Raw genomic sequence first — 12,387 nt, forward strand, 5'->3', positions numbered from 1 at the left:
CACGGCCTAATGCCGGGGTTGGGATCCCAGCCCTGGTTTTTCCAGGGAGGGTGCAAGTCCAAACTCAAAACTCACGGCCCCGTGCCTCTGAAAGGCCGGGGCCAGATTCCCGCCTGATTACAGGGGGTCTCTCAGAACACAGCTCACCAAGCACAGGGGGCACGCGCAGCCCTGCCTACAGGACGGTACCCCACATCTCACCATCTCCAAGAAGCCCCACGGAGCGCGCAGCTCCCGCCAACGCCCGAGTTACAGGCTGGCCCGCCCGGCAGCACCAACATCACCACGTCTTTGGGAACCCAGGGGGCAACCTCAACCCACCGAGCAGGGAGGTCACCCCAGCCACAAACAGTACCTCAACCTGCACCCTTTAACGGGAGAGGGAGGGGTCATCCCCACCAACTGGATGGCTAAAGCAGCCGGCTGCAACACTACAGACTCCCCGGCCCTGATTACAGGAGGGGCGGCCGCTACGGGGGCAGAGGGCTACACAGACTGTGACACGCGCCCCAAGTACGGGGTCATCGCGTTGACAGGCCACCAGCAGGCAACAGCGCCGCGGGGCCAAAGGAAGAAGAGGGGCAAGGGAAGCGGCACTCCCCTGCTTACAGGGTGGCCGCGGGGTCCGGAGAGCTCCATTTCCCACTCAGGTGCGGAGAGGTGGCTGTCGCCCTCCGTACAGGGGGCCACGCTCCCCAGGCAGCCAAAGGAGCAACAAGGCAAAAGGCCAACTACTACAGCAAAGACCCGAGCCCTGCTTACAGGGAGGTCGCCCAGCACAAAGCCGGCCTGGTCGCCCAAGGCACCGGCAACGCTTGACTCAAACACGACTATGTCCCCGCTAACCGGGAGCTGCTTTGCCCAGAGAGCCTCTTCTCCTTCCCCCCCGCGTCTGCAGGCCTCCTCTTCCTCTTCCTGCTCGCTCCCGCCGCCGGCCCGCCCCGTCCGAGCGAGCGAGCCGCCGCCGACGCCGGACCCCCCCGCCCGAGCGAGCGAGCGAGCCGCCGCCGCCGACGCCGGACCCCCCCGCCCGAGCGAGCGAGCGAGCCGCCGCCGCCGACGCCGGACCCCCCCGCCCGAGCGAGCGAGCGAGCCGCCGCCGACGACGCCGGACCCCCCCGCCCGAGCGAGCGAGCGAGCCGCCGCCGACGACGCCGGACCCCCCCGCCCGAGCGAGCGAGCGAGCCGCCGCCGACGACGCCGGACCCCCCCGCCCGAGCGAGCGAGCGAGCCGCCGCCGACGACGCCGGACCCCCCCGCCCGAGCGAGCGAGCGAGCCGCCGCCGACGACGCCGGACCCCCCCGCCCGAGCGAGCGAGCGAGCCGCCGCCGACGACGCCGGACCCCCCCGCCCGAGCGAGCGAGCGAGCCGCCGCCGACGACGCCGGACCCCCCCGCCCGAGCGAGCGAGCCGCCGCCGACGACGCCGGACCCCCCCGCCCGAGCGAGCGAGCCGCCGCCGCCGACGCCGGACCCCCCCGCCCGAGCGAGCGAGCGAGCCGCCGCCGCCGACGCCGGACCCCCCCGCCCGAGCGAGCGAGCGAGCCGCCGCCGCCGACGCCGGACCCCCCCGCCCGAGCGAGCGAGCGAGCCGCCGCCGACGACGCCGGACCCCCCCGCCCGAGCGAGCGAGCGAGCCGCCGCCGACGACGCCGGACCCCCCCGCCCGAGCGAGCGAGCGAGCCGCCGCCGACGACGCCGGACCCCCCCGCCCGAGCGAGCGAGCGAGCCGCCGCCGACGACGCCGGACCCCCCCGCCCGAGCGAGCGAGCGAGCCGCCGCCGACGACGCCGGACCCCCCCGCCCGAGCGAGCGAGCGAGCCGCCGCCGACGACGCCGGACCCCCCCGCCCGAGCGAGCGAGCGAGCCGCCGCCGACGACGCCGGACCCCCCCGCCCGAGCGAGCGAGCGAGCCGCCGCCGACGACGCCGGACCCCCCCGCCCGAGCGAGCGAGCGAGCCGCCGCCGACGACGCCGGACCCCCCCGCCCGAGCGAGCGAGCGAGCCGCCGCCGACGACGCCGGACCCCCCCGCCCGAGCGAGCGAGCGAGCCGCCGCCGACGACGCCGGACCCCCCCGCCCGAGCGAGCGAGCGAGCCGCCGCCGACGACGCCGGACCCCCCCGCCCGAGCGAGCGAGCGAGCCGCCGCCGACGACGCCGGACCCCCCCGCCCGAGCGAGCGAGCCGCCGCCGACGACGCCGGACCCCCCCGTCCGAGCGAGCGAGCGAGCCGCCGCCGCCGACGACCCCCCCGTCCGAGCGAGCGAGCGAGCCGCCGCCGCCGACGACCCCCCCGTCCGAGCGAGCGAGCCAGCCGCCGCCGGACCCCCCCGTCCGAGCGAGCCGCCCGCCTGCACCTCATCTCCGGAGACCGCTTTCCACCGCCGTCACCGCCGTCCCTCTGTTACAGCAACCAATTTTCTTTCTTGCTTCGAGAAAATCATGTGGAACTCACCTGCCGGCCGCGCACCTTATATGGATATCCCAGCCGCCCGCCAGCCAATCGAAGCCCAGAACACCTCAGTCGCCTCACGCCGCCCGATAGCCAATCGGAGCTCAGCTCACCTTAGGTGCTTCCCGCCGCTTTCTCTTCCCGCCGCTTTTTTTTTCCCGCCTTTGTGTTCCCGCCCGTTTCAGCTGATGGAGTCCCGGCCGTGGGTCACCTGCAGGTCACGGGGTCACCTGCGGGTCACGGGCCACCTTCGCGGGCTTTCCCACCTGTTTCCTGAGGGCAGTTCTACTTCACAAGTGTTCTCACCTCAGAAGCCCAGTAGCTGCCTGGCACAGGTGACTGTGGGGAACTCATTCCTTCAGTTTGAGAGTTTCTTTTAACAGTCACATAAGCATCAGGTGTTCCTTCCTGAGTTGTAGGTGTCATCAAACTTAATCAGAAAACGCATTTTATATTCTTTTAAGGATTTCTTCACAGTGACACCTCCCATCTCTGCCCCTACAGGGAAAATCTCTTCTGAGCTCAGAAATACTGCTGTGGAGAGCAAAGGGTGGAAAAAGCTGTTTCCTGATGTATGAAGGATATAATTTGTTTCTAAACTCAGGCTGCTGTTGTTTTACATGTTGCTTTTATTTCATGATTTATTTACAGATAGTGCTTGGAAGGGCTCAGCTAAGCTCTACCCCTTGCAGTGTATGTTTGCTGAATTCACTTCATTCTGTCCTTGGCTACGTTTTCTCATTGTAACAGTGTTATGACATAGGGCTATGGAGAAGGCAAAATGATGGATACAGAGTGTACACTGCTTCCATCAGTGGGTAATTCCAAAATACAGTGTATCAGCACCAGAGATGGCTGTTGTCTGCTTTGGGTAAAAGATTTCCCCCAGGGAATCTTCTGCCTGGTATGTAGCCCAGGGAAATGGACCACCATGGAGAAAGGCAGCCAGGACCTGAGGGAACTAGCTGTGTTGCGGATGGTGTAATAGCATGAGCATCCAACCCTGGGCTGCACTGAGTGAATAGAAATGTTCTCGGGACATTTTTCAACATAGTCACCACTGTTAGCTGTGCATTTTTGCTAGCAATGAACATGAGGCTGGGTACTGTGCTCATCAAAATCTGCACCAGCACCAGCACACTTGACCCATGGCCACTGTCACCACTGCAGAAATGCACTACACGCCACCCCTCTGTGCTCACATCCATAAATGTTCAGTATCAATGAAAACCATTTGGTGCCATTTTTTTCCACAGAGGGATTCAGTGACTCACTCTTGCTTCCTACACACTTCTGTGTCAGGCACCATTCTGTCAGACTGCTCCTCTGTTGCCATATATCACACAGTAACATGTAATGGAATACTGATAGAAAGTTCAGCCTCTACTGCTGTACCACCAACATTCACCTTTGATGTCATGGGCCAGCATTAACTCTTTAGCTCCCAGTGTGCTACATGATGTTATGATGTGAGACAGCAATAACAAAAAATCATAAAACAAAATCCCTTCATGAGAAGAGATGAAGCTGAAAGAGCACATGAGAAGAGCAATGACAGAAACACACATGGTTATTGCTCAGGATTGTGTCACCTTCACTCAGATTTAGGTATTTTGCCCTGCACTGTCCAGAACATTTTTCAGGATCAGAATAGCAAGATGATCAAGGTAGAAGAACTATCATTCCAGAAACCCAGACTGCAGCAGAACTGCCAGTTTGTATTCACTCAAGGATCATCATGCTTAGTCACCTCTAGAAGGCTTTCAGTTTTACTGACCTTTCTAATAGCTACAATCTAGATTGAATTTGGTAATAACTAGTAAAATAAACTGACTTTGATGTCTTTGATAGCAGATAAAATCATCACTGATTATAAATCATGAATTAATCTGCTTACATACATTATTTGCTAGTACCTTGGGGGAAAAAACAAACGACAGGAAGCTTGTAAATCTCACACCTGTCATTTATTTATTGCCATCTGTGCTAGCTATTTGGAACCTCAAAGCTATCTTCACACTGAGCAGTGGATTCATGCTTCTGCACTTCTCAGTCATGGATAAATTATTGTCCAGATTAGATATCTTCCTGTAGAATACTTTAACTCTCTTCTAACCTGTATACCTAAGGCTGGTTGTGTTTTGTTTTGTTTTTCATAAAGGGTTAGCTAAGCATACTAATACTACAGTCAGGCAGCAGCTGGAGTCTGACTCACTTGTCCAAAATATTTCTGAGAGTAGCATTCCAATTTCAGCTTTTTAAAATAATCATGTTGTTTTGGGTTGATGGCAGGCAGCAGCTAAACACCACACATTTGCTTGCTCACTCACTCCCCTCCACCCCCCAGTAGGATAGAGAAAAGAATAAATAGGACAAGCAAAACCTAGAAAACATAAGATCTTCATAATTCAGATAACATGGTGTCATAACTTGAAAGAAAGGTTTTCTTCAGAAGAAGGAGATTAAGGATACAGCAAAAAATCTGAATCCTGATCAATATTCAGAAGTGATTATATAACTATTGTTGCACAAGACTAAATTCAATAACCCAGACTATGTGTGCCACTCCTTTTAGTTTGGAACAAACATTATTAGTGCATACTATGTGTTGTACAAACATATTTTATTCTTAGCATTACACTTATTTGAAGGATAATTTATATATACAAATATCTTCAGTGAGAGGAGTAGTGAGAATGTCAAGTTACAGCCTGAACAAGTGATTGAGCACCTGGTAGGACAGCAGGGCTAACCTGGGGAGCTCAGGTGCAAGCAATGTACATGAGTGACTGAAAAGGGTGAGGCCAGTCTTCATCCCTCTCCAGACTTTATTGAGGGCTGGTAGTGGAGGTGATGGCATCACATCTAGAGATCCCTGTATACCTGAGGACTTTACAGGTCTTGTGGAGGTTAAGCAGTTTCTTCCTTTTATTTCTGTTTGCTGCTATCACATCTATGCAGATCCTTAATTGCTGTGGCCTGACATCTTGCTTCTCTGCAATGTTGTTACGCTTTCTATCACGTTACACTTGATGAGCCAGACAGTCTAAATATTTAGGATGAACTGGCTCAAAAGAATGATGTGTTGGCTGGTCCCTGGAGCCCCTAAAATCCTTAACGAGCAACTACTTGGGGAAACACCAGGATTTTTGGATTCCCTATGGCTGAGTGCTGCACAGATCCTCTAAGAATGAGGACCCCTAAGGAACAATGGTCCTACTAGTAAATTCTTTTCTGAGATGGTAGAACTTTAGAGTAAATTAGACCAAACTTTCCTAACAATGGGGGAAAGAGTACTAATAGCATCTACTGTAGCATGGCTGCTAACACTGACCATTAATGAATATTATTCATTTGTGGAACAATTGAAAGTGGAAAATGAGCTTTTAAAAGCCTGTATCAGACAACTGGAAGACAAAACTATGCTTTTGAGAAGGTAAACTGCCTGGTCTTCAAATGGTATTTCTCCTCTAAAATTAAGAGCTATATCATTAGAGGAGTAAAAGAACACAGATCAATAGGATCCCTGGATCCAGTTTGGAACTGCTTGTAGACAACTCAAAGTCACAGATTAATTAGAACAGTTTAAACAGAAACTGAGAGAGAACATACAAGCTTGACTCTCAAGACTGTGGTGTGTGAAGAGCTGTGAGTGTGATTATTCAGGACTGTAGGTTTCTAAACTTGTATCCATCATCACACATCTGGCCCTCGCGCAAAGACTGTATGCGATTGTAACATATAATGAGGAAAACTCTTCTCTAATTCAATGGATAATGGCTGTGTGTAAAATCATGTGCCCAAATAAAAGTGATGTCTCACTAGTATATGGGCTTTGATGGAGGAACTTCCAAAACTATATTAGAACTGGGAATGAAGGAGGTAATCTATGATGATGCTTTTTGAGATCCTGGACCTAGTTAAACTCACAGCAGGAATGAGGGAACTCATCTTACAGCAGGTGCTTCCCCAGTATGGCAACTACTTGTGTGATGGGGGAATGCCAGCCTCCTGCAACTAGGGACCCTAAGTGGGACAAGAGGCCCTATGTTGAACTGACTATTTTTTGTTCCCAGAAAAACATACAGTGAGTGATGGTGTTATTAGGCATGCGTTCGAAAAACTTGATTGTATATGGTGATCCAACTAAATTTCCATGGAGATAGGGTGATTATTGGTGGATTCAGGGGACAGACCATCCCTGTAACCCAGACATGGTTGAAGCTGGGGGTTGGATGCGTCCCACCCTGGGAATATGAGATGTCTATTGCCCAAGTCCAGAGAATATACTGGGCATAGGCAAACCATGTGATCTGACTCCTCAGATGAGTTCAGATTGGAACAGATGTATTAGTATCTGGGTGGTACAGGTGATATTGAGAGACAACGTGAAACATGAGCCTATTTGCCTTCCAGAGCTGTGCTGGATTACTAATACAAAACAGTACAGGCTCCCAAGGAAGCAAGACGAGATCTCGAGAATGGTGCAGGAACTAGAAACAGTAGGAATCATAAGACCTCCCCACACAGCCTGTATAATTCTTCCACATGGCCAGTATGAAATCAGAGGGCACCTGGAGAATGACAGTTGATTACAGAGAATTGAACAAGGTCATGCAGCTGTACCCAGTGTTCCCTCCCTGATGGACATACTGAGTAGGGAGATGGAAACTTAACATTGCATTTTAGACATGGCAAATGCATTCTTCATTATTCCCACCCACCCAGGAAGAATCACAAGAACAGTTTGCATTCATGTGGGGAGGCAGGCAGTAGACTTTTCATGTCCTGCCGCACGGTATGTGTGCTTAGCTACATATTGTAATAAAGTACTGGTGCATGACCTGGCAGATTTGCATCAACCTAATAACATCAAAGTGTACTACTATATTGGTCATCTCATACCTCCAGTGAGTCAGGCAGCAGCATTAGGACAGGCAGCGGATTCAATGAATATCTATTTACAAGAGAAAAATGAATGATTAAATAAGCTTTTACCTCTCCTATAAGAAAAGGCCCTCCTTGTATTTGAAAAACAATAATTTGCTTTGTACAGGTACATTTTTATTACTTCTATGTACTTTTTCTTCTTATAGTTAGGTGAACAAAAAAACAGGGAGAGTAGTACACATATATATCATATATACTTATATTATGATGGAAGGATAACAGAAGCTTAAAAATATGTATCAATGAAGAGAAAACAATTGCTAGTTTTTTCAATTTCACAGCATTCCTCAGTGTTACAGCTGCAGTGTCCTTAGAGATGCACAGCCTGGCATCAAGTTTGACCAAGTGATAGGAATCAGCATCTAACTCCACTTCAGCCTATGCTTGTGATTCTTTAACTGTCTCTATTCTCAAAACTATTAAACAAATAGAGTTAGTAACACACAGTAGTGTTCATCTTCACAGTTAAGCAAAAGCAGGACTAGAAAGTCTCTTGCAGCTAAAATCTGTCTCAAAGCATACAGTCCATGCAAAACTGAATGTGTCGATATTAATTACCAATCACTTAAAAAAAATTCAACAGGTCCTTTCAAGTATAAATACAAATTATTCATTATGTAGAAGAAACATAACCTTGTAGGTAAAATAAACTTTCAGAGACAGCTCTTGTTAGGATACACTGCATTCTTCTTTTAAACCATGCTGTTTGTGATTAGCCTACCAAACAGCTAAGGCCCAGAAAGGCTTCAGAAGGTAAAACTCCAAAAACCTACAATTAAATTTATCATAGAAATAACAAAGGAAGAATAATAGAGTCAATCTGTCAAAAGTTTGTCAATGTTCTCACAAGCACATTTTCAACATCTATGAAATATTTAGTCATATTTTTTTTCCCAGGTTCTTTTATGTCACTGCACAAGCTTCAGGTAGAGAATCATAACTCCCCGTGACAATGTTAACATCATGCAGGCAAAGATGGAATAGGTGACATTACAGCTCTCGGTGGTTTTTTTTTGTTTGTTTGTTTGGTGTTATCTTTGGTTTGGTAACACTCAGATGATACACGATGCTGAAGTACGAGACTTGCATTAATTTGACAACCATGCCTTTTCCCTGAAGTATTTTGTCTGTATGCTGAGAGGGGCTATTAAGTATCCTCAGCAGCTCACTAAGTAATCACAGGGTGGGGAGAAAGAAATGGACAAAGCACTCTGTGATGAATAACACTCATGCTCTTAAAACACAACCCAAGAAAATATAGGAGGAGGAACAGGAGAAATATTTAATGTCACACATAGAACCACGTAGAATTTTGCATGATTCTGTAAAGAATCTCTTAAGTTATTTAACAAGCAGCTTTATCCACTTTTAATACAGGTCCTTTGACCAAAGCCCACAAATGGATGCAAGTAAATAAACTGATATCAAGTTGTGAATGTACAGCAGTACTCTATAAAAGATAATAGATTGCTTTACACAACATGGTGTGCAGCAGAGATGGACTAAGACCAAGAAAATCTCAAATAGTTCAAATTTAGTTTTATTCAGAAATTCTTTCAGATTATCACTGTACAAATTATTTATCCATAGATTATAACGTTAAAAAAATAATCAAAGCCCAACCAGAATACATGACACTAGGACATTATACATACTTGTAATTGATACTGTATTGTAGTCTGGTGTGCATTGCATTTGGCAAATTTAGTATCAGCCTGGAGCTTTTCAGCTTTTCCTTTTTCTCCCTTTAAGAAATTTTATATTTGTTTCATCAGTTCACTTCTCTGTGGCCCATCCATCTTTTTCTCTCTTCAATAATTTGATTCCTGCCTTCACAAGTGAAGCGTGACTATGTTTCTTGTTAGGAGTTTGCATTTTAACTTGGCTTTTGTTACAGTTATGAAATGCCTTCTGAAAATTCTGAAGAAGAAACACAGTTGAACAGATTAAAAGCAGAGGGAAATGAGAGGTAATGAGCCCATGTTCAAAGATAATAAGTTGCAGACTGTTGACTCTGTTCTTGGAGATTGGACCACTGAGGACTAGCAATCTCCCCACGCTAGGGCCACTGCCATCACAGACACCAATATGGTTATGTAGAAAATGGCAAAATGGCGTTTAAGAAGGCACGGCAGCTCCTTATATACATACATCTATTATCATCTACACCCCTAAGCATGCATAATTAATTAATCTCAGAGCAGGGAAGGTCCTGTCCCGTAACAACCCGATGTCCCAGCCACGCCTACTACAACAGCAGACTTTCTGATTTCTGTCCATAAAAAACAAAAAAAAATAAGCAGGTATTGTGTGTGGTTTTCTTGTTGGGGTGCAGTGGACAAAAAGGCTTTAAACAGTATTTCTTTACAATAAAAAATCATTTATATACAAATACCAAATTTTAGAAGTGAATTAGGGGAAGCAGTTTTACTGCTGCTTTAAGCTTTTCTTTTTTTTCCTATCCTCTTGTTTTCGGAATCTCCTTAGAAGAGTAAAATAAGAAATTGATGTGAAGGTCACTAAGCTATCAGAAGAAAGGGTGACCTCTGATGCTGGAAGTCACTGGAGGCTTCTCCAGTTCTGTACAGATATGTTTGTGCTTCACTCAAGACACCTGAATTCTTGCTAAAGCTCAGCAAGAATACAAAAACTGTGAATTAAGTGGGTGGACTGAAACTGCAACCAATGCACCTTACAGGGCCAAGAGTTCTGATCTATCTTTAATCTTTTACACCAAACAAGTCAGATCTTCAACTTGCTGCCATGCATGATTCACACATTCTCCAAATCTTTATATGGAAAGATGGTTTTCTTTTAAGGGATTACTCCAATGTGTAAAATTAGTGAATTCAACTATACAGTAATGAAATTGAAGCTTCATGCATAACTCTCTTTAACCATTGCATTGGGTCAAGCTTTCCATGTTAGAACTACATCAGTAAAGTTCTCATCTTGGTACATTCCTGATTTATTTTTATATTTTAGTTTAAAAGTTTTAGTCATTCAACCAAAGCTGTGACAAAAGGAATAAAAAGCTCCATGGGAGTACATATATATGGGATTAACTTCTTCCACTGAACTCAGTAACACTGAATGACCTAAAGCTTTAATAGGAAAAAATGATCTAAGTCAAATGCTGTATGGTAACTAATTAAAAAAAAAAAATAAAAAACACATTTAAGTGGGGAATTGTATTCTTTTTGAATGCAAACACAAAAAAATAATAATCTTTGGAACAGGACCCAAAGAAACCTTTCCCTCACGCTTTCATGCAACAGTTCTTTCACCAGCTCTGCCTATGTAACTCAGAAATCATTCTTTGTTCTGTTCCTGTAAATTCAAAAGGATACAATACCCACTTCCTTGGCAACTTTAACTTGGGATCTCTCTCCTGCCTATACAGAATTTTCTCTAAGGAAATGAATATCCCTTCAGCAAGTCAGAAGGAAACACAAGTCCTTTGGTTTCCAACTGCAGAAGCATTCGATTCTGTGATTCTACTGCGCAGTGTGAAACAATTTATTTGTATCTATCTCATGGTTTTCCTGACAGTTTTTACATCCCAAGCATCAGTCTGTAATCCTCTGTAGTTCCAGCAGAGGGCAATATAATCAAGCCATTTATGAAACGCTCTTCAAAGCAATTGCCGTGAATAGCTCCTACAAAGTTCCTCAGGTTTTGTTGTTGCTCTAGGTTTGTGTTCTAACGACAAATGTTTATGATTCAATCCTTTTTTTATCCCAGAAAAGTTCATATTGCTTATTTCTTACTGCACAAATGCACAGGCACGTTCTCAATGCCTGAAAATTTCTCTATGGAAAAATCAAGACACAACCCTCCTCACCATCATTTTTTTTTCTTGTCCTCCACCATCCATTTCAATGTAAAAGTTACACTGTGCCCCACACCTTTAAGAAATCTTCACATTAATATGTAGTTTTGAAAAGTCTCAGAATATCTCTTGGAATAGATTAATGGGCAAGTTGGAAGCAAATCAATTGAGAGTACATGATAAACGCTATTTAATTCTTCCTATGGCTTTGTTATTCACACACTCATCTGTGTGATGAGCGTGAATACATGCGTATGAAATGGAATCTCACTTTCAAAGTGTAACAAAACCTGCAGTGAGATCACTCATAGGAAAGCATTATTTTATAAGTATGCAAGTTTATGGATCACGAGAGATCATGAAACATTTGTAAAGATTTTCCCAATGATAAGGCTCTGTGGTTTTATTTACTGAAGTCTGGACACATTTAGACAATTATGAGTTCTTAGAAAGATAACCAGATCTCTAACACAAGAACACAACAGCCACCAGGCAGATTTCATAAAACCTCACAACAATACCATAAACTGTATTAGTGTTTCATAATTCATGAAGGAACAATATTCCCTCCAGAGCATTAAAACTAGTTAAGATAACACAAAAAAAAAACAAAAAAAAAAAAAACCCAGGATGTATATATTCAGAATACCTTAGCACCTTTTTACTTCATATTTAGCATTTTTAGGATTAGAATAGAAGGTCCTGGTTCATATAAGTTCAGCTCTCAAAACTCCTGCAAGAGCATTAGAACCTATGGATGTTAACATCCTTGAATTTGCTTTTCCTTTTACATCAGATAGTCCTTCAAAAAGTTATATTTTGGTGACCTCCTTTCAAGCCATGAGAAACTTAAGCTTGCATTTATTTCTTCACATAAGGATTTTGCCTACGCAATCGCTGGTGAATGGCTTAATAATCCATCCCTAGGAGATGTCCACAATACTCAGAAGGCACCCAGATGCCATTACTTATGCAGAGAATAATCAAAATCAGAACCTGCTCCCTCAACTACAGCAACCTGATTCTGTTCTTCAAAAGCAGCTACAGCAAATACCGTACTGTGAACTCCTCCACTTGCTATGATAAAATGAAAGCTGAGTCTCTTGTGCTGCTGCCAAAGCCATGCACTGATGCTTCAGAAAGGATCATGTC

The 12,387-nt window shown here is 46.5% G+C and overlaps 2 protein-coding genes across 2 annotated transcripts in view; one reads left to right on the forward strand and one right to left on the reverse strand.

Moving 5' to 3' along the window:
* The first annotated feature begins 406 nt into the window (after positions 1-406).
* On the forward strand, positions 407-2,571 carry LOC136054563 (basic proline-rich protein-like). The gene is made up of 3 exons (XM_065745850.1): positions 407-513; positions 651-808; positions 899-2,571. The coding sequence occupies exons 1-3, from the start codon at positions 407-409 to the stop codon at positions 2,569-2,571; spliced, it is 1,938 nt and encodes a 645-aa protein (XP_065601922.1).
* A 6,441-nt stretch (positions 2,572-9,012) lies between these two features.
* Positions 9,013-12,387, reverse strand: part of SYDE2 (synapse defective Rho GTPase homolog 2) — a 35,810-nt gene continuing 32,435 nt past the window's right edge. Inside the window, exon 7 of the mRNA XM_065741040.1 lies at positions 9,013-9,323. Within this exon, the coding sequence (XP_065597112.1) occupies positions 9,301-9,323 (23 nt within the window). The 3' untranslated portion in view covers positions 9,013-9,300. The remainder of the gene's footprint in view (positions 9,324-12,387) is intronic.

This window comes from Cyrtonyx montezumae, unplaced genomic scaffold (genome assembly GCF_038088225.1).
Source record: "Cyrtonyx montezumae isolate F1298 unplaced genomic scaffold, pur_monq_1.0 scaffold_1, whole genome shotgun sequence".
NCBI lineage: Eukaryota > Metazoa > Chordata > Aves > Galliformes > Odontophoridae > Cyrtonyx > Cyrtonyx montezumae.